This window comes from Dysidea avara, chromosome 13 (assembly GCF_963678975.1).
Source record: "Dysidea avara chromosome 13, odDysAvar1.4, whole genome shotgun sequence".
NCBI classification, from domain to species: domain Eukaryota; kingdom Metazoa; phylum Porifera; class Demospongiae; order Dictyoceratida; family Dysideidae; genus Dysidea; species Dysidea avara.
The window spans coordinates 11,680,400-11,704,011 of NC_089284.1; the positions used below are offsets into that span (position 1 = coordinate 11,680,400).

General features: G+C 39.6%; 1 protein-coding gene across 1 annotated transcript in view; it reads right to left on the reverse strand.

Annotated features, from left to right (window-relative positions):
- Positions 1-4,688: 4,688 nt before the first annotated feature.
- Positions 4,689-23,612, reverse strand: part of LOC136242389 (beta-1,3-N-acetylglucosaminyltransferase lunatic fringe-like) — a 28,901-nt gene continuing 9,977 nt past the window's right edge. The window contains exons 2-12 of the mRNA XM_066033813.1: positions 11,863-12,207; positions 11,745-11,808; positions 11,631-11,673; positions 9,318-9,398; positions 9,114-9,267; positions 9,021-9,062; positions 8,877-8,965; positions 6,782-6,855; positions 5,032-5,126; positions 4,901-4,983; positions 4,689-4,852 (exon numbers count right to left, since the gene is read on the reverse strand). Of these exons, the coding sequence (XP_065889885.1) occupies positions 4,798-4,852; positions 4,901-4,983; positions 5,032-5,126; positions 6,782-6,855; positions 8,877-8,965; positions 9,021-9,062; positions 9,114-9,267; positions 9,318-9,398; positions 11,631-11,673; positions 11,745-11,808; positions 11,863-12,207 (1,125 nt within the window). The 3' untranslated portion in view covers positions 4,689-4,797. The remainder of the gene's footprint in view (positions 4,853-4,900; positions 4,984-5,031; positions 5,127-6,781; positions 6,856-8,876; positions 8,966-9,020; positions 9,063-9,113; positions 9,268-9,317; positions 9,399-11,630; positions 11,674-11,744; positions 11,809-11,862; positions 12,208-23,612) is intronic.

Here is a 23,612-nt window from a genome sequence, read left to right on the forward strand (position 1 = left end):
GCCATTTCTTGGCCGCCACCTTGGATTTCACATCTTTTTTCACCATGGCCTTTATGGGGGCCGCACCTTTTTTTACAGCTTGGCTGTTTTTGATTAGATGTTTTCTTACGTCACGACGGTGAACGAATTTTTTTATTTTTTTTTTATTAATGCTTTACAGCACAAGTGCTGAAGGTCTGTAGGACACCTGGTCCTACAGCCTGCTCAAAGACTTTAGCTACATAAGGTGTGTTTGAAAAGTTGTAGAATGTATTGTAGGTATGCATAGAAAGTGCGAATCACCAAAACTAGACCAGTTACGCGAGTTTCTCCAGAGCGATGGATTCCTTTATGTGTATAACAAAGTAACTGGCAGGAGAAGCCCCATCCGTAGTTTATGTGGCAAGTTAGAGTCCGAGCCGCATTTGCTACCTGTACTTTTGTATGGGATTCACGATAGTCGTTCACCGTCAAAAATTCTTGGGCACGCCGCAAATCTTGTTATATTGATCATTTTTCGTTCAAATTATTAATAGCGCATATCCTCTATTTGAACATTATTTTCAGTTTGAATGAATTTTCTCTGAGCAAGTCACTTTTAGTAGTGCTTCTAAACACTGAACTTGGAAGCTTTTGCTACTAATTTAGCTAGCTAATCTGTTGCTAAAGCTGTTATTATGCATGCATGCATGCAGTGTCTCCTATAGCACTTTATTTATTTATTTTATTTTTCAAAAATGTGCAGCCTCAGTTTGAGGATTAACGCACATATGAAACATGCATACAAAATGTTTTACAATATGATTGATTATGGGTTTACTGATTGGTAGGGGAAAGTAATAATAATTTCAGTTGGTACTTAAAAATTTGTAATGATTGTTGTTGGATTAGGTCAGGTGGGAGTGAATTCCACAGTCTAATTGATCTAGGGAAGAATGAATTACTGTACTGATTGGTCCTTGCATAGATATGATGAAATCTTTGATAATGTCCTCTGGTGTTAGAAGTGACAGGGATTAAATCAACTGGGGATATATCAATGAGATTATGAACAATTTTGTAGAGGAGGGTGATACTAGATACTTGTCTGCGGTGTTCTAAGCTGGGAATGTTAAGGTCAATGAGCATGTTAGTTACGCTGCTGAAACACGAGAAGTCAGCCATAATGAATCTGGCAGATTGCCTCTGTACTCGTTCAAGCCTATCAATGTCTCTTCTTATGTGAGGGGACCAGACAGGATTGGCATATTCTAAGATTGGTCTTATCATGGCATTATAACATTTCAATTTGATTTGAGTTGGGCAGGACTTAAGATTTCTCTGTAGGAATGCTTTGACTGATAGAGCTTTGGATGTGATGTTAGTAATGTGTGTGGACCAAGACAAGTCATTGGTGATTGTAACTCCTAAATATTTAGTAGATGAAACTTCTTGGATAGAGATGTCATTAATGGTGTAGTTGTATGTGATCGGATTGTGTTTACGAGTGATTCTCATGAATACACTTTTATCAGGATTAAAAAACATACCAGATCTAGTGCCCCATTGTGATAAGGAGTTGAGATCATTTTGAAGTGATAAACAGTCGGATGTAGAGTGAATAACAGTATAAAGTATGGTATCGTCAGCATACAGACCAATGTTGGCATTGATTGATAATGGGAGGTCATTAATATAACATAAAAATAATAGAGGGGCTAAGATTGTTCCTTGGGGGACACCCGAGTTAACTGCATGTGACTCACTGGTTGAACCGTCAAGAGTTACTTGTTGATGCCTACCGATGAGGAAGTTTTGTAGCCATGTTAGTAGTTCCCCTCTAATACCATAGTAGGATAATTTGTTACATAAACGGTGATGGGGGACTTTATCAAATGCCTTAGATAGATCTAGAAAAATGATATCAATTTGAAAGCCAGAGTCAAGAGATTTAGAAATGTTGTTTACGGTAGTAATAAGTTGTGATTCACATGATCTTCTAGGTCTGAAACCATGTTGTTGGTCGCAGAGGATATTTATTGATTCTAGGTGAGAGAAGAGATGAGTGTGAATTAGGCGCTCCATGATCTTGCAGCTGATACTGGTTAGCGATATTGGTCTGTAATTGGATGCAAGTGTTTTGTCTCCTTTTTTGAATACAGGTACAATATTAACACGTTTCCAGTCAATGGGAAGTTCTCCTTGATGAAGTGATGAATTGATGATCAGAGTTAGTACTGGAGCAATTTCTTGAGAGGCTAATTGTAATAAGTGTGATGGGATTTTGTCTGGTCCTGGTGCTTTATGAACATCCAAAGTTGTTAGGAGCTGGGAGACATCAGCATAAGTAATGGAAATAGGTTGTATATCAAGATAAGGGCTTTCATCTGGTGTGAGAGTACACTGGGTGTCTTCGGTGGTAAACACTGAGCTAAAATAATCGTTGAGGATATTAGCTTTGTGGGTGGAATCAGTGATGGTATGACCATTATGTGACAGTGGGGGTATTCCAACGTGATCCAATTTTTGCTTTTTGATATATGACCATAGTTTTTTTGAATTAGCTGTGGAACTGGAGTCAATGAGCTTCGAAAAGTAGTCATTATAGGCTTGACGGCATTCTTTTTGAGCTAAATTTTTGAGAGTTTTATAATATTGCCAGGCGGCAGGTGAGCGTGTTCGACAATACTGAGCATAAGCTCGCTTCTTTCGTCTACAAATTCTTTTAATGTAGGTGGTGATCCATGGTCGGTTTGATGTCTTGTTCGAAGATAACTTGCTAGGAACCAAAGTGTCCAGACAGAAGTGACAAGCAGATTTAAAGTCAGTCCACAACTGGTTGTTTGGTGTGTCAGTGGTGTTGGAATGCAGATATTCATTGCTAAAGTCATAAAAGAAGTTTCTTATTAAGCTAGAGTCTGCTCTATTCCACAGGTAAATTTTTCTTCTTGGTTGTTTTTGCACAAAGATACTAATGTTGGATTCAGTCAGTACAGCTTCGTGGTCAGAAATGCCAGCTATAGGTGTACAATAATTAATTAAAGAGGGTCTATTGGTTAAAAAGATATCTAGTGTGTTGCTTAATCTGGTTGGGAAGTCAACAGTCTGAGTGAGTCCAAAAGTATTCACAAAATCCAAAAATGTGCTATTTACTGATAGAGGGTAGTTGGAACCAATTATATTAGAATCAGTCCAGTTTATATCAGGGAGGTTGAAGTCGCCGGCAATCCAGATGATATCATTCGGAGAGGATAAGATAATGCTTTCAAGTGTACTGCATATGGCTTCTATATAGTCAATAGATCGGTTTGGAGGCCTATAGACACAGCAAGCAATTAGTGATTGTGTGTTAGATAACTTTATTTTACAGGTGATTACTTCCTGGGTGCCAGAGTAAGGAATTTCGTGTGAGACTATGGTGTTATGACAGGCTATGAAGACACCACCATAACCATCCTCTCTATCACGTCGATATATATTGAAATTGGGAGGGAATACTTCAGCATTGTGTACAGAAGGAGATAGCCATGATTCACAACCAAAGATTAAGTCAGGATGAATTTGATTTACAAGGACAGCAAATAGATCTTTCTTGGGGTAAATACTTTGACAATTAATCGTGAGACACTTCAGGGAATTAGCCTTATGATTACATGATGCTGTTTGATGAGGTAGTCATTGAGAGGAAAACTGGTGCTCCATAGAATCAGGAGCAGTACTATTGGTAGGAGTACTTGTAGGTAGGTTGCTAGAGGATTGAATGTATTTGAAATCGATAACTTTACCATGTAGGAGCTTGTTGACAAAGATTTGACTGTTGCGAATTTTTATGGCCTTGCGATCTACTCCCTGTTGGATCAGGTTCCAGCGTTCATGCAGCAATATTGCTTCAGTCTTCCTTTCTTCTGGAGTCATATCACTTTTAATTACAATAGAGTGTTTAACTTTGTCTCTGCTAGATAGAACAGTGCTAAGCGACCGCAGGAGTCATACCAACAGTGTGACCTTCACACTTCTGGATTTACAGTGTATGTAATATAATACCTAGTTGTATGTTCTCTAGTCAACAAAAAGTAGTGATATCCTGTGCCAAAAACAGCCCAGCTGTAAAAAAGGCGAGGCCAAGAATGCACAAGTACATGTTCATGGAGTAACCAAAAGACATGATATCAAAATCTGGCCAAGAAAGCATTTACAGTATAGGCACTTTTGTGCATTTATTTTCTATATGTTTCACATTATCACATCCAGCTAGCTGTACATGTGTGCTTGCAATATAAACAATACTACTGAGATGATAAAAGATATTACACTGCATTGTTACCAAAATTAATTTAACTAAAAATTTACAATTGGTTTCTACTTGGCCATCTTTTTATTTTAATATGCAAAAAGATGGCCAAGTAGAAACCAATTGCAAATTTTTAGTTAAATTAATTTTGGTAACAATGCAGTGTAATATCTTTTATCATCTCAGTAGTATTGTTTATATTGCAAGCACACATGTACAGCTAGCTGGATGTGATAATGTGAAGCATATAGAAAATGAATGCACAAAAGTGCCTATATTGTAAATGCTTTCTTGGCCAGATTTTGATATCATGTCTTTTGGTTACTCCATGAACATGTACTTGTGCATTCTTGGCCTCGCCTTTTTTTACAGCTGGGCTGTTTTTGGCACAGGATTGATTTTACCTGTTAGATGTGCAATTTTGACTGGTTTTGTAAAATCTGGTCAAATATTAACCATGTGTGGTAAAGAGCTTACAACAGAAAATTGGTGCTTTTGTGTCCACATTTTTATGCTGAACTACCTAACTAATAGGATGTATAGAACGTTCATCTTGGACACCATGATACACTGGGATAAAGCAGACAATGATAGGCCATAAACCTGTACAAACTGGATAAATGTGAATTACACAAATGAAACATATCTTACCTTGATATATCTCCTGTAATATTAGATTGTAGAGGTACTGCATTTGTAACTTTATTTCCATTCACATAATAACTAACAGTGAGCTGTATGGAGATATATTTACATATAGAAAAGCAGTTTCACAAACTAACAAATTTTGAAATCTGTTCAATGGTGAAATTATCCAGTTCATCATACTGATTATACATATCATCTGTCTCAGTTAGTTTACATCCAAGGATCACTTCTACAGTATAATTATACATTAAAATCAAACACGTGATATTATATTTATACAGTGCTCTCTAGATTAGCTGACCGCCTTGGGACCAATACATGTTCAGATAATCACAAAGTTCGTATAATCAAAGCCCATTCATTTATACGCAGAGCCCTGTTCAAATACTCTAATAGAGCAATCATATACTTTTTGGATAACCAAGCGTTCAGATAATCAAGGGAGCACAGTAACATGATTCATTAAGAGATATGACTGAAATATACACATGATATCCGAGTGTGTGCAACGTACAAGGGTACAGCGCATGCACTATATTGTAGCCATATCCTGTGTTATCACTATTATAATAATAATACATTCTAGTAGATTAAACAATTAGAAATAGTATCTTAAAGATAAGCACCTTTTATACTGAAGAAAGGTATTATATAAGGGATTAGGTGGTTATGACTTTTGATCAACAGAATATAAATTGATCCTGCCAATATATATAAAAGTATCCATGTAGGAGACAGGATTTCATTGACAATGATACTCTCAACTGCCCAGGTATAGAATGGTCAGCTGATTTAGATGCTTGTTATTACAGACTTGTTACAAGGGTGTGAAGCTACACCATACATGGTAAGCATAGCCACACCTACACTACATGACATTATTATACTACAATTTGCTGTGGTTTATATAATAGCGCATCACTTTTGATCCTCACCACAGGGGTGGCATACATATTCCTACATTATACCTATAGTAGAGTTGCCCCCCCCCTCCCCCCACCCCCCAAAAAAAACAGTCAATCAAATACTCTAATAGAATATTCAATACAAATAACACCATTTAGAATCCTCCATAGTTGCTAAGTGTGAATAAACTAGCATCTGTAGCACTATCCTATGTGTAGGCACACTTAAGGATATTTCAGAAATGAAATGCACATGGTCTTGTGTATGCTATTCTTCCATAATAATTATAGCTGTAGCTGAACTGAACCCTTGGTCAATGTAGTCCACTTAGAAAGCAGCATGATTTAGATATTTGTGCATAAACCACCAGTGGTGTAACTAGACTCTCTGATTTGGTAGGGCCAAGAGCCAAAAAAGGTAACTGCTTGGTCACAATGGCAGCCCTCCACCAATCATATATTATATCACTGATATAAACTACATAAAAATCCTTACCATAATTTGCTTTTTTTTGGTGTAAAATAATTTTCGTATGCAAAATTTGTACGAAAATTTCTTGCACGAAATGTTTATACAAGACCGAACTACTTTAATAGAGCAGTCATTAATGTAAATCATACAAAAATATTTTTACATGAAAATTTTCATCACAAAAAAATTTTGCACAAAAATAAAGCAAATTGTGGTATTTTATAACTGCATAGTTTGCTACACTGCCTCTATGAATAGTGCGACTGCTTTATTAGAGTGATTGACTGCTCTATTAGAGTATCTCAATCTCATATACAAATACCTCTGGTATAGCACCAAATTTCTTTGGTAAGTATACACCACTGTAAACCACTTTTCATCAAAATTTTTAGTCTGGAAACATGAAATAGCTTTAGCTTCTAGGGAGGGCTGTGCCCCTCAGACCCACTGCTCCATATACCTGCTACCCTGGTGGACCCCTTCTTGGATCCACCCCTGAATAGTTACCTATAACAAATCCAATTGCTATGTCATCAGTGTTTCCAGCAAGTTCACAAGTTGAGGTAAGTTCTTCTATACCACTGTGGAAAAATATATGAGTGGTTAACTGGATTCCAGACCAACCAGCCATCTCAAACTGCATGCTATAAATAGAGATTAGATTGGTTACTGATACAGCATTGGCACAAGTCCTCTGAGAACTGATATTGCTACCAATTTGTATGGCAAGTAGAAACACCATTAGTTGCATCTTTATCAGCTATTAAAATGTTTAAAAGAACACAGACATATCTAGAGAGCCCATCTATCATCTATGAGATGCCATATAAATGTCACAGAAATACTGCAGTGCTGTTATTATTCTGTAAAGTAGCATATGTAGTAGTTGTAACATGGGCATGAATGATTTGCCTGAAATATACGTATGAGCACAAGGGCCCTGCGTGAGTGCAAGTTCGTATATTTCAGGAAAATCACAAGTGCCCATGTTACAACTAATAATATTATATTCCACTTCGGTGACTCACTTGCAAGTGTGGGAAACTGCAGGAATGCTTTACGAGTGTATATATATTTGGAAACATGTGAATTTTGATTGTGGATAATGTCGTAAGAGCAACGACAAGGCGCTGCTGAGAGGCTGAACATAAGTGTATCGACACGAGCATGCAGATTGGTTCGATTGTGGGTCCGCAATTAAACACAGAAAGCCCAAACGCAAGCTGAACAGCTCATAATGCACTATAAAGTACTTACTATACTAGCCATGAATAAACTAAAGCAGTGAATATGTTTACAGCACTATAATAACCTAGTCAATTAAGCACCAAGCTCAGTCATTGCGTGTGTGTAACATCGTGCCAGGTGTCAAAACAGCACAATTCAAGTGCACTAAAGTACTTACTAGGGATGAGCCTATTTTGCTTTTTATTCCACCTATTTTTCTTTCCAGCAATTCTTTTATTTCTTACCTATTTCACTCAATATTTTGTTTGAAATTTCTGAGCATTAGTAAAAATCAATTGCAATATCTCAAGCTTACAAGCATGTGTGACTGCTCTATTAGAATATTTCGTACATAGTGACTGCTCTATTAGAGTACCTCGATCTTTAGTCACCATTTCCTATGAGCGTATGTTGTCCTAACACTATGCATGACTGCTCTATTATAGTATCTCGATCTTTATCATACAAATTGTACTAAGTTGCCATTCCTTGCTGCCCATTTTTCCAATTTCCACTTATTTTTCCAGCATTTTGCTCTTTGTTTTTACCAACGTTTTTTTCCAAAAATTTTGCCAGCAAAATCAGCTCATCTCTAGTACTTACTTTACTAGCCATGAATAAACTAAAGTGATGAATATATTAACACTAATGGCCAAATAAATTAAGCGCTATGCCTAGTGTCTGGACAATTCCATGCTACTACAATGTAATCAAAACAGCAATATAAACTAACCTGTGACCTTCTTCATTTAGTAAAACAACAAACTCTATCTTCTTCCCCAAGTCCATGATCTATGCTTTAACTTACTTTACAAAACTAAAACCTACTATTGATCCAGTGAAGTGTCACTATATTAAAGCAGAGGAGATACACAGTTTCATCAAAGAAATCGGATGATTTCTGAGAATGCTTGGAATGCATTAATGACAATAGGAGATAGTATATACAAGCTATATCCCTCCTAGGAGGGATATAACTTGTATATACTACCTCCATTTCTCGTTAATGCATTCCTGAGCACTGGTAGCAGTGCTATTATACCACTTATACACGTTCTCTTCCCTTTGAAGTGAGGTGTGAAAGTGGTATATAGTTTTGTTAATAAACAACAACAACACCACAGAATTAAACTAAAAGACTGCTCATGTTATCTTGATAGCTCATCAAAATGTAGAGTAAGGAGTATGTATTAAAAATGTTTGTAGTGCCTAAAGGTGGTTAGGTCACGGCCTTAGGTAGCCAGGTGTAGTTTGACTTCACAATTAGAAATTTTGTACGCTCTCTATGCTAAAACATTATATAGCCTTAAAATGCCAAAAGAAACTTCACTTAGATATATAGATGTATAGATATTTATAACTTATGCATGCTAACTTGAAGAAATCTTTTCCTTTCATCATCAGAGCATAACTCAAGCAGTAGGACGCACCAGTTGCGTATTGATAGTTATTAGCCATCATTGTCTATATAGAAGATTTCAACAAATAAATGAACATATATGGCTACTGTTCATCATACCAAATGCTTTTGTTCGATGCGGACTCTAGCATTATCATCAACCTAGAAACACACATGTGAAATTACTTCACAGATAACAACTTAATGGCTTACTGGTATGTAAGGGTCTTTGTCAAACTCATGACGTACGATCCAAGGGAATTTTCCAATGTAATATGGTTTACTTGGATCATACTGTTGTAGAACATGACTGAGTTGTGGAACATTCACATATATATCATCATCAACATGGCAATACCATTGGTATCTATGGAATGATGACAATACCACACTGTTCATGACATCTAACAACCATACCTGTCCTTGCTATCAATGTGTTTCTCTAAGGTTTTGTAGTATGAACTGAACTCTGTACCAGTTTTACAGCACAAGGCATAGCTGTATAATAGATAGATAATAACTATTGAAAAATAGAACATATGATAATGACGTGTACTGTGTGATTGAGAATTGGCTAAATCCCTAAACTACTACTGCATATGTGACCGGATTTGCGAAAAGGTACCTTTTCCACACATTTTACATGCATGATGTAACACTTAACTCCTTACACTTGCTCTTAATTTCAAAATACAGTCAGATACTGTAGCTACACTCATGGAAGGTTTCAGGCAATTATATGAAATGATCGAAAAGTTATGAAGCTCCAAAGTTCAAAAATGGGTCAAATTTTCTGTGTGAAAAAGGTACCTTTTCGCAAATCCGGTCACATATAGTCTTATTATCAATATGTGTCCAAATGAAGTGCCATGGGTCTTGTGCATCAAGAATATCAGGAAACTTTTGAATTTAATGACAGAGCTGGTATACGCACTACAGCCACTATGGCAGCAGCTGTAGCAGGTTTTGTTAGTTGAAAAGTACATACAGGTCGATACACTCTAATGGAAAAGTCAGCCGAAATACTCTAATATAAGTCACAAAATAATATTTACAATTTCTGTCACCCGGATGCAATCTCAGAGCTGATATATTTGAATTTTTTGTTAGATGGAGGCACTACCCCCAGCTCTTTTAGAATAGCATGTTTTACAAGAAAGCAGTTTGTTCACATATTTAGTGGTATTTATTATTATTATTATTATCAATTTTATCTAAAGAAAGGGTACACAAAAGGCTTATAGCCTGTACAAGGTGGTCCCCAAAACACATACACAGTACAAAAAGCAATACAGAAACATTGACTAGCTGCAAGCAAACAAAAACAACAAACGAGCAAACAAAAACAACTATACAAAAAGTAATAATAAGTGAGAGACATCACCTAAACAAGTAACATCAGAGCCGTGATCTAAATAAGCGTGATGGTAAGGACAAAATTTCATATGGGATTGAGTTCCAAACAAATGGCGTGTTCACGTAGAAGGAATATCTGAATGCATTGATGGAAGAAGATCGAGTCTGCAAAGCCAGTGGATGAGATTGTGTAGAGTTAGTGTTAAGATTAAAGTGGTGACAGGAATTAATTGGAGTTTGTTTATGCATAATGGAGTGCACCATTATGACACTCTGGTTCATTGCGATGCCAGCGTAGGCCACTTCAGTTACTTCAAGCAGTCATCAGTGTTCTTACTCCACCTGTACAAAGTGGAGTCATATCTACTCTTAATCTATCGAGCAGCTCTACGCTGAACAGACTCTAACAACTTGATATTCTTGGTGGTATGGGGGGACCACACAGTGCAGCCATATTCCAGACAGGGTCTCACTAAAGTCTTGTATGCCAACAATTTTGCAGCATCAGTGCAGCCATACATAGCAAGACGCAGCCTATTTAAGCATAGTGAGGTTTTCTGAACAATTTTCTGACAATGATCTGTCCAGTTCAATTTAGAGTTGATCCCAAATACTTTATCTTAGTGACCCAGCTAATGGATCGCAGTCCAATAGAATATGTAAAGGAAACTGATGTTCTCTTATTTGTGATATTAATAGCTTTACATTTATGAGGGTTAAGATTTAATTGCCAACGAAGAGACCAGTTGTAAATGCGGGACAAATAATCCTGGAGCTTTAAACAATCGTCCTGTGTAGATACTTTAGCGTAAAGTGAAACATCATCATCAAATACTCTAATAGAAGACTGAACCACAGATGTGATGTCATTTATGTATATGATGAACAACAGTGGCCCCAAGATGGAGCCCTGGGGAATACCAGATAAGACTAGTGGTAACCATTACTCCAGCCATTACCTGGCCCGACCAGTAAATTGCTACTTCCACTGGCCCTAATAAGAAATTGAGGCTTCAGGTTTACAAAACCCTTACCTAAGTTACTTATTCTGAACCACAACTTGAGTGAAAAAGATTGAGATGTTCTAAAAAAGTGGTCAGGCTATATCAACTCAGCACTGTATTAGGGCAGTCACTTAGCACCCCCTTCTTGCATATACCCCTAGAACCCTGTGTAAGATTATATCCATGCTACTTGGTCCATTGATTTTGGCGAACCAACACCCTACCTCATACCAGCTATAGTCATACATTGTTCTGTTGTGTCGATTTTGCAATTGTATAATCATGCTTTAATATCCAGAGCCATCCTGTAATATCTTTTTTGTGGGATGGTATTTACAAATAACAGGTTTTCATCCTGAGTGTAACTTACCGTGAATGGTCATCTCCACAAGAAGAGTTAATCAAGTTAAATCCTACAGTATTATACATTTGAGTGTACATATATAGCGTACACATAATACCATCACACACAAATAAGTAATACCTGATTTTCGTATTACATCAGCATATGGTTTTCCAGCTGATGAATTATCACCGATTATCGCCAACTGAATTGTAATGCCAATATGTATCAATAGCTATCTTAACTATTAGCATTATACCTCATCTTTGTCCAGAACTTGAAACCAAGTCAACATCGAAGTGAACACTCTACCTTTGTAATTTCTCCAGGATGATTTCACAGAAAAGTATATATTATGAGTGTATTTTACATTTACTTTCTCCAATGGTTTGCCATTAATTTTGATGGGAGCTATTTCCAGAGGATTGGATAGATTTTTACTGCTCTTAGTAGACGTGGACTCCACTAGTTTACCATCCATTTGTGGTACACCTCTGATGTGACTAGATGAGTTGAATAGTTCTTGATTATGCCCAAGATTGTTAACTTTGTCAATTGTACTAGACAGGTCTTCGCTTACGGTATACCCTACCATAAGCATGTCCTGCATGATTGCGAGACGTAGCATCACACACACAAACACACACACACACACACACATAGCTAGAAATTACAGATATAGGATTGTCAATATTAGCACAAAGGTTTTGATCTGAACATAGATAGTATATGATCTGAACATAGATAGTATATGATCTGAACATAGATAGTATATGATCTGAAGAACCAGTCAACTTCTGTAAACACTGTACCACTGCTATAGTGCACACTAGATATACATGTGTATCAAGAAGAAAGCCGGCACATTACACCATCAGTATATTTACAGGAAGAAACTAAACACGATTTTCATGCAACATAGCTCCGTGCTCCCTTCTCAAATTAGAATCATTTTTATACTGCAAATTCCCTCCACCTTCAGCACTCCATGTGCCAAAATTTGAGCCAGATTGCCTAAAGCAATTGGGAAATATAAGCCATCAAAAGTTGGCTTAATTTCTTAATTTTTTTTCTTCGTTTAGAGAGCTCAGGAGGTGAGGGGTAGCTAATGTCTTGGGACTCTTTTGGTTACTCCAAGAACATGTACTTGTGCATTCTTGGCCTCACCTTTTTTTACAGTTGGGCTGTTTTTGGCACAGGATATAATTTACAGACTCAATGGTCAAGCTTTGGGGGTGTATGATGAATTCTGCCTTGTTGCAACCAAACACAAATCTGCTGATAAGTGGTGAGCATATAGCATACAATCAATCCTATAGTAGCTGTTAATTTTTATTAGGACAAGGGCCAGTGGAAATTACTGCAATTTACTGGTCAAGCCAAGTAATGGCTACAGTCAGGGTTACCAAAGATGTGTGTAAAGCACATATTATGCTTTTCTAGGTGATCTCGGGGAATGCCACCATCTTGAAATAGTAACTCTGAGATTTCATTTGGGATCTGGGAGTGTTTTCAGACAGAGGTGTAAATATTCAGCTATATTGTTCGATGATGACTTTTCTATTAGAGTATTTATTTCCTGACTGTTTTATTAGAGTATATCAATCATTCTGTACTTATCAATGAATGAAACCTGCTACGGCCACTGTGTCCTAAGGACAACTTATCAACTTGGTTTGCCACTCATAGAGCAAGATGCTTTGCTGAGGGATTAACAAAAAGAGATCACATACATCACACTATTATTGTTATTTCACTACATACATATGCTAACATCATATACAGGCACAAGACACACACAAAAAGTGCAAACATTATATGCGCATGTTCACACACACACACACACCACATGTTGGTTGTACTTGATGTAAACAAGTTAATGGTTAATATAACATTACTCTTGTAGGTGAGCTGGTAGTGCCCTTACTACGTGTTAAAAAGTTCTTGCAGAATACAAAATTGTGTTGTACATTCTATTTAGTGCCCATTTATTACACATGTCACTCCATAGTTAAACCATGAGTATCTACCAGCCAGGAATATTGATTTTTTGTACATTCTCTTTTTAATTCAATGCCTGCTAGATTGTGTCGTCAGATATCCAAGCAAGTGTCTTTGGTGTTGCGACCAATGTTCCAGGTTAGTTGAATGTGTGTTTAATTTTAGGTTAGTTCAGTGCCTGCTTGTTCTTTTACAGGTCTCACTTAATCTTGTGTCATCATGCAGACATCCATGAAATTTGAATATTGTGCAAGCTGTGTGGAACAACCACAATTCATGTACACAGTCACCAGCAAACCATGAACCACATTCAAGCAATCCGTTACAAATTTTATTGCACCATGATATGTGCATAATGATTAATGAAAGCCACAACGCAAGCTCCATGGTGCATTAATGGAAATAAATAAGTTCCACCTGACTGACAATTATCACTTTACCTATTTTAGGGGAAATCTCTTGGAAAGTCCCTGTCCAGTAAAACTGGCACCTCAAGTGAAAAGTTAACACACGTGATGCGCGATTTATATTATTATTATTCATGATAGCTAGTCCATGTCTTGAGAGGGAAGTACACGAATAATAATTAAACATTGCTTCAGCAGCACACAAACACAAAATAATAATTTAGCAGTGCACTAACAATTCTTGACTGCTTATACTAAAATATAAAGTACGCGTATCACGTTGCAGAGCCTTGACTAAGAACAAGTTCCACTCGACTGACAATGATCACGAGACCTATTTAGGGGAAATCTCTTGGGAAGTCCCTGTAACACCTCAAGTGAACACACGTGATATGCGGTTTTAATATATTAATTATTGATGGAAATCCATGCATGCCATGTCTTGAGAGGGAAGTATGAATGATAAACTTTGTCATATTGTAACTGAATTTCCTGAATGGAGTGGTGAAGCGTAGTTTAAATACGTAGTTACACCACTTGAGGAGGTTGAATGGGTATTAAAGAGTCGAGAATGATGTACTCAGCTCCTCGTGGAGGTTATGAAAAGAGGAGTGGAGGTTCAGTAATGAAACGAGGAGTGGAGGTTCAGTAACGAAAGGAGGAGTGAAGAAAGATGAGGCTTGTATATGTAAAGTGCCCTGGCATCGCCTCACACTGATTAACCGCGTGTATACGATTGGTTTCAGTTTAGACTGTCAGACGTCTGCACTGACTAGTGCAAATTCACTGAGACAAAGCTGAAAACTTTTAATGGTACCAACTTGAATAGCAGCATATCATTGATGATCATTTACAGACTCTAGAGACAGTCCTTACAAAGTTAGAGGAAGCAGAGAATCACTTAAAACACAACAAATGTTTCTTCATGCTACCCTCTCTGGAGTACCTGGGGCATAAAATTTCATCCAATGGGCTACAACCAACAAGTGAGAAGGTTCAGGCAATTCATGAAGCTCCAGTACCTAAGGGTGTCTCTCAGCTGAAGTCATTTTTGGGGTTACTGAACTATTACTACAAGTTCCTTCCCAATCTATCAACCACTCTGGCACCACTCCATAAATTACTTCAGAAGAAGACTAACTGGCAATGGGGACCTGAGCAACAGAAAGCATTTTCCCAGGCTATAAATTCAAACTGTTTTTTGGTACACTATGACCCAGACAAAGAACTAGTACTGGCCTGTGATGCCTCACCCTATCGCATTGGAGCTGTCCTATCACACAGGATGGAAAATTGTATTGACAAACAAATTACTTTTGCCTCCACAACATTGGCAACTGCTGAAAGGTACTACTCCCAACTAGACAAGGAAAGATTAGCAATTGTTTTTGGTGCCAAGAAATTCCACCAGTATTTAAGTGGCAGACATTTTATAATACTATCAGATCACAAACCTTCGCAATACTTATTCAAGGAGTCAAACCCAATGCCAGCCATGGCATCAGCTAGAATTCTAAGGTTGGCACTAATATTAACAGCATATGACTACAAGATTGTTTACAAGCCTGGATCTAATCATGCTAATGCTGACATGCTGAGCAGGCTGCCCTTACCTCAAATTACTTGAGAGATTGGGACCCTTGGGGAGACTGTATTACTGATGGACATGCTCCAATCAGTACCTGTTACAGCACAACAAATTAAACTATGGACAGATCATGATCCAGCATTGTCAGCAGTGCAATCATCTGTACTAAATGGATGGCCAAACAAAACAGTTGACTTGAAACCTGAAGATATCAAACCATATCAGAACCGCAAAACTGAACTGAGCCTTCATGCAGGATGTCTGATGTAAGGCAATCGAGTGGTGATACCATCACCAGTCAGAGTAAAACTGATGAAACAGCTACATGACTGTTAACCTGGGATGCAAATGAAAAACTTAATGAGAAATTTTGTATGGTGGCCAGGCATTGATCAAGACATTGAGAATACTGTGAAAACATGTGCTCCCTGTAAACAGGCTCATCACCCAGCACCACTCCAACCCTGGAAATGGCTGGCTAGCCCCTGGGCTCAACTAAACTTAGACTATGCAGGACTACTATTTGGTTACATGTTTCTAATTTTGGTGGATGCTCACTCAAAGGTGAAATTAGTGAAAACAGCAACTTCAGAAATCACTACTGAACATCTCAGAAATATCTTTGCAACTCATGGATCGCCATAAATGCTAGTAACTGATAGTGCTTCCTATTTTACCAATCAAGAATTTCAAGACTTTAATAAACTGAATGGAATCTGACATGTCACTTCAACTCCTTACCATTCAGCCTCCAATGGTCTGGCTGAGAGAGCCGTTCAAACAGTTAAAGAGTTTTTGAAAAAGCCATCTGATGAAACACTGCAGACTAGACTGTAATGGTTTCTATTGCAATACCGTATAACACCACACTCCACAACTGGAATATGACCAGCTGAACTCCTACTGGGATGCAGAGCATGTACACAGCTTGATCTATAGTACTACCAGACATGACTACCACTGTACATAAGAAACAGCAAGCTCAAAAAGAAAACCATGACAAGCGGAGTACAATTAGACAATTCAAGGTTGGTGATACTATCTATTTACACAAATTCCATGACTGGTCAGCTGGAACAATTATTAATACTAAAGGACCCTTATCCTTTTTGATCAAGTTAGAAACTGGACAAATCGTATGTTGACATGTGAACCATTTACGTTATTGGGCTAATGTTCCCAACCAAGAAACAATTACCGACTTGACTGATTTACCTGGCATTGCCTCAACACCACAGGCGAACCTAATGCTGAATCTAGTCCACCAGAACTATGGGTACTTTGACGCTCTACCTGTGTTTCAGTAACACCCCAAAGACATTCTCCTGAAGATTTCTAATCCTAAAGGGAGAGGAATGTAGTAATCTTTATGAACTTGAACAAACATAATATTTGGATATGCATAGACACTTATTTTACATCATGATTTTTGTAGTAGGTCATACACAGGATCCTGTAATAGGGTTTCTATTTTATTCATTTTCCCTACACCTCATGCTACTATGAACTTTTATATCACTGTTGTTGTATATACTTAGGTTTTCTTTCTTTCAGTATCCTGTATTCTACCAATAAATGCACTGCTTTACGTACCATGTTTCACGTGTGTTTTGGCGTGCTTAGTCATTAGCTTATATCTATATAATAACCAGTGCAAAGTTACTACAGTACCATAGCTGCAGTCATCGATACCAAGCAAGGACAACAGAACAGGGAAGGCCAGGGGGTGGGAGGCACGTGACTTCCCATTCAAACAGTAAAGCTTGAAACTTTGCAGCATTCACAGCAGCATCCATGCGCAAAAATTAGAAGCACAAATACATAGGAAGGGGAGGTTTCTAATGTTAGTACTATATGACTCAGTGACTGTTATGTATGCAAATACACCTTAGTGAATCATGTGATGCATCAATTGTAACCTAAACTAAAAAATATTTAATAAATCGTAACCCACAATTGACTCTTATACCTTTGCATGCACAATGTGAAAAAATTGGTTTAAATTGTACTGTACAAAGGCATGACCAGTTGGCAGGGGATGTTCTTTCCAAACATAATTGATTGTTGTAATGGTGTATGGGACTAGAGCAACGTGTTCATGAGCAGTGTTGGGAGTAACGCGTTACTTATGTAACGCGTTACGTAATATTATTACTTTTGTGGTAACAAAGTAATATAACGAAATACGCTATGAAAACAGGTAATATAACGCAAGATACTTTACTTACAAACGTAACGCGTTACCTAAGTAATATAATTACTGTAACGAGTCTAATATGACATAATATTATTACTAAAAGTAACGAAGTTACTAATCTCGTTAGTAATCCTCTGAGTAACGCCTAACCACAACGAAGTAACGAGGCCTACTGAATGAAGCTTATTCACTAGCGTCTTACTTATAACCAAGATTTGCACATTGTCCAACAACGCAATTATGTCACGTGATAAGGTGGTAGTTTCACACGTGACAGCTTAAGGCTGTGGACAGAAAGTAATATAATATGTAATATTATTACAGTTACTTTATTTTATGGGTAATATGTAACTGTAACTAAATAGTTCTGTTGCAAGTAATATGTAATATGTAACTAGTTACTTTTACAAAGCAACTTGCCCAACACTGTTCATGAGTAAACTGGATAGGAACAGAAATTGTATTTGAGCTAGTATTCTAATTGGAAAGTAGCAATGCTACTTTGTGAAAAGATAAGTCATTACTAATAATGTACAGTATTGTCGAGAACTAGTAACTATGATATTATATTTGTAGTACATTACATAATGTTCTATGCATCACGTGTACGTATGTTTATTAGTGCTCATCATGAAGTGTGAACGCGTGTAGCTGAAACAGCAGTTCTGTTGTCCGCGGCGTCTGAATCATCCTTCGAATAGCCTTCAAACCTTATAGTCGTACTAACTTACCACTATCTCTCACATTTGGTGCTTTATCGGGCCAGGGATTCGATGGATGCAACTCAACGTGCCCGAGCTTCCAGACGTGGTGGGCGCTCATCTGTGACGAAACTCCTTGCTAAAGCCCACGCCATCACTCAACCAGGAAATGAAGTCACTCCCCAATCTATTTCGCAAGCGAACAGAGACACGATAGACCTTGTGTTAAGCCAACTGTCAGTGAAGAAGCGCCAATTAGAAGAACTCGACCAGATAATCCTCGCAGCCATCACTACTGAAAAGGAGCTCGAAGATGAAGTGACTGACACTGAGATGTACCACTTCGAACTGGCCGAGAAGATCGCCAGCTTAAAGAAGTTCTCTATGCCATCAACACCCAACATCACAAGCCAGCCGTCACCTCCGACATCAACACAGCAGCAGCAGCAGGAACAGGAAGTATCACAACAGCCTGTGGTGCAGCAGAATAATGCAGAGACTGGTGCAATTGGAAATTCCACCCCGTCAAACTCCATGAGTAATTCATTGTCACACACACCTGTTGTACATGATGTGGTTCAGTCTGTGTGTCAGTTACCCAAACTAACTCTTCCTACCTTTAGTGGGGACTCCCTCCAATTCCAAACCTTTTGGGATTCATTTGAAGCAGCTGTACATAACAGTAAGGGGTTAACTGGGGTACAGAAATTTCACTATCTAAGAGCACAGCTGCTGGGTGATGCAGCCCATGTCATTGACAACCTTCCCCTAACAGACCTGAACTATGAGCACTCTGTGGCTTTACTCAAAGACAGGTTTGGGCAGCCCTATAAGTTGGTCAATGCACACATGGATGCGCTAATGAACCTACCCAAGCCTGTTAACAACCTGGCCAGTCTTCAAGCCTTTCATGACAAGTTGGAAAGCCACATGAGAGCACTTCAGTCCTTGGGCAAATCTCATGATACCTATTCTGCAATGCTTACTCCTATGGTCCTGGGAAAGCTCCCCATAGAACTGAGGAAACAGTTTGCCAGAGACCACAGCAGTGGTGAATGGACCATTAAGGAGGTCATGGCCTGTATTTTAAAGGAACTCCGGGTACTTGAAGTAGGACACTATTCTAATGGCTTTTCCAAGGAACTGCACAGTGCTACTGCATCCTTTCACACTGCAGCTAGAAAGCCTATAGTCAAACAAGAGAAGAGGGAACCAGCATGTACCTATTGCAAGGGCCCACATACTGCCAACCAGTGCACTGTTGTCAAAGGCCACCAGCAGCGAACATCCATTGTGAAGGCAGCTGGGTTGTGCTTCAACTGCTTGGGAAACCATAGGGCCTCACAGTGTACCTCTCATAGGCGATGCAAACACTGCAACCAAAAGCATCATACCAGCTTGTGCCCTCCCACAGATGCTGCCTCTGCCCCAGTATCTGCTCCTGTGAACAACAGTATACAACCACCTCCCACTACCAGCAGTGTACCACCATCCCTTACTAACCAAACTCAGCCGGTCCCTCCCCAGGTTCCCCTAACAAACAGCACGGGTACATACACCACTGTTACTAGGCCCCAACCTCCTTTAGAACTAGCCTGTAGTGCATGCCTCCTGAAGACTGCTATTGCGACTGTTTCAGCAGGTTCAATTAGCACAGAAGGCAACATTCTCTTTGATGAGGGGGCACAGCGTTCCTTCATCTCCCAAGAGCTCACTGACACACTTTGCTTGCAACCAACACGATCAGAACAAATCTCCCTGTCGTCATTTGGTAACCAGGCTTCTTCTGCTAGATTCCTTCAGGTAGCTACCATTTTAGTACACACTCAGGATAGGAGTGTTATCCCAATATCAGTGTTGGTGGTACCACAGTTTGCAGCTCCACTGCAAAATTCTGTGCGGATGGAAGTAAGTAAGATGCCCCATTTGAAGAACTTACAATTGGCCCATCCTGTGACTGAAGACGACAGCTTTGAGATTACCATTCTTATAGGAGCTGATTACTACTGGACATTTGTCCAAGACCAGGTCATACGTGGCGATGGTCCAACAGCAGTTAAATCTCGTTTGGGCTACCTACTTTCTGGTCCTCTACTACAACCATCAACTACTGTCAACTTGGTCCATGTCAATTTTACAGTGGCAGACTCCCAGAACTTGGACACCTTCTGGAAACTGGAGTCAAGTGGAACCTCCCCAAGCGCCATTGACAATGGTGATGATTTTTTGAAGACATACATGCAAACTAGCATTGCCCGTCAGCCTGACGGAACCTTATCACTCAAATTTCCTTGGAAGGAGGACCATCCCTTCCTACCCTCCAATCTCCCTATCTGTGCTAAGCGAACCAGATCCCTAGCTCAGAGGTTAGCTAAGGATCCAGAACTCCTGAGCATGTATGGCCAAATCATTGCTGAGCAAGAGTCCAAAGGGTTTATTGAGAAGGTAGACAACTTCAACACCAAACAGACGCATTACATTCCCCATAGGGCTGTCAGGAAGGACTCGGCTACCACACCAGTCCGCATTGTCTATGACTGTAGCTGTAGACAGTCAGCCCACCAACCCAGTTTGAATGACCGCCTTCATGTGGGGCCACCCTTTCTAAACCACCTTTGTGCCATACTACTACGCTTCCGTTTGTATGTGTATGGCTTCTCAGCTGACATTGAGAAAGCGTTTCTCCATGTGCAGCTTGACAAGTCCGATAGAGATTTCACCCGCTTTCTTTGGCCAACCAATCCTAATGACCCTAACAGTCCATTCCAGGTGTACCGGTTTAAGGTTGTCCTGTTTGGAGCAAGTTGTTCACCATTTATGCTTAATGCAGCACTGACATACCATCTACAACAACACCCATCAGCAGTGTCTACCAGCGTAGCAAGAAGCTTGTATGTTGATAATGTAGTTTCAGGCTGTGACATGGAGGAAGAAGCCATTCAATACTTTCTAGAGTCCCGTTCTTTGATGAACCTATCAAAGTTTAATCTACGAACCTGGACATCTAACAGTCCTTCTCTAAGAGCCCTAGCAAAGCAGTACAGTGTTGCTGAGACAAAGGACACAGTTAAAGTGCTTGGTTTATGCTGGGACGTTGGATATGATAAACTATCACTATGTTCTAAACCTGAGCCTATCAGAACCCCAGTTACTAAACGGGAAATCCTGCGATACACCTCTTCCATCTTTGATCCACTAGGCCTAGTTACCCCAGTGACCATAACTGCCAAGCTGCTACTGCAAGAGCTTTGGCAGGACAATGTATCTTGGGACATTGAGCTGAACAACACCTATCAGCTCAAGTGGACCACCATTGTAGCAGATATCTCAATTGCCTCACAGCAGTGCTTCCCGCGACAGTGCATCCCTAAGCTTGATCTCTCTTCCGCAGTTCTGCATGTCTTTGCGGATGCAAGTCCAAAGGCATACAGAGCTGCCGTCTACCTTCAATGTGGTAACTACTCATCACTGTTAATATCTAAGTCCCGTGTAGCTCCACTAAAGCAACACACATTACCCAGGCTGGAGCTCATGGCAGCAGTCATTGCAGCTCACCTAGGTTCCTTTGTAGTGAACTCCCTTAACCATACAGTGACCACCATCTACTGGTCAGACAGCCAAATAGTTCTGTGTTGGCTCCAAAGTAGGAAGAAGCTTAAACCATTCATTGACCATAGGGTGAAGGAAATTCTAGCTATCTCTTCAAGTTGGAAATACTGCCCAACTGCCTCTAATCCAGCAGACCTCTTAACCCGTGGACTGTCAGCTGACCAATTTATCCACTCCACGTTGTGGAGACATGGCCCTCCGTGGTTATCATCTCCAACTGAATGGCCCACCTGGAGTCCTTCGGAAGCCCTAGTTGTACTGGCTAACAGTGTAGAGGGCCTTCCATCATCTGCTAGTGTCCACAACACAACGTTACTGCCACCTACGAGTAGCATATACAATATAATTGACCCTTCTACCCACAGCAGTTATACCAAACTGCTAGACATAACTGCTTATGTCCTCCGCTTTGCCCACAACACTAGGCAAAAGTTATTCAAACTTAAGGGACCATTAACACCTTCAGAACTATCAATTGCCAATACCCACTGGGTGTCCAGTGCTCAGCTGCAAGGCTTCCCTGAAGAAGTAAGTAGCCTACGCTCTAAAACTCGCTCCCCACAGCCACCGTTAGTAAGACAACTTCGCCTGTACCTTGACCACTCTGGCATAATCCGTTGTGGTGGTAGGATCCACAATGCTCCGCTTTCAGAGTCCACTAAGTTTCCTCTCCTTCTGCCATCGAAGGACCCCTTCACTTCACTCCTCATATGGCACACTCACAAGCAACAACATCATGCAGGGGTGACTATGACATTGACAGCTCTCCGTCAAATGTATTGGGTGCCATGTGCAAGGCAAAGGATCAGAGCCCTGTTGAGGAAGTGTGTGACCTGTAGGAAACTAGCTGGACGACCATACACTGCACCAGATCCTCCACCACTTGGAAAGGCCCGTGTACAGCAATCCCAACCCTTTGAAGTCACCGGTGTTGATTTCACAGGTGCACTGTTTGTAAGAGGTGAAGGTCAAGGGGAACGCAAGGTGTATCTCTGCCTATTTACGTGTGCGGTCACTCGTGCAGTACACCTTGAGATTGTGACAGACCTATCTGTGGAATGCTTTCTGCAAGCGTTCCGGCGTTTCAGCAGCAGAAAGTCAATGCCACGGCTTGTTCTGTCGGACAATGCCTCAACCTTTCTTTCTGCTGCTGAACAGCTGAAAGCATTGCTCTCCTCACCCTCCCTGACTAATGCCCTATCTAAGTCTGGTACAGAATGGAAGTTTATCCCCAAACGTGCTCCCTGGTTTGGGGGGTTCTGGGAGAGGCTGATTGGGTTGACTAAGCTGGCGTTGAAGAAGGTTTTGGGAAGGGAATTTACTACCCTAAACAGTCTTCAAACCCTTGTTGTTGAGATTGAAGCCATTCTCAATGATCGCCCTCTCACATATGTCCCTACAGACATTAGTGACCCTGACCCAATCACCCCCTCCCACCTGCTATATGGTAGGAAGATGGTTTGTGTACCCTACCACATGACCCCACAGTACAATAGGTGTGATCCC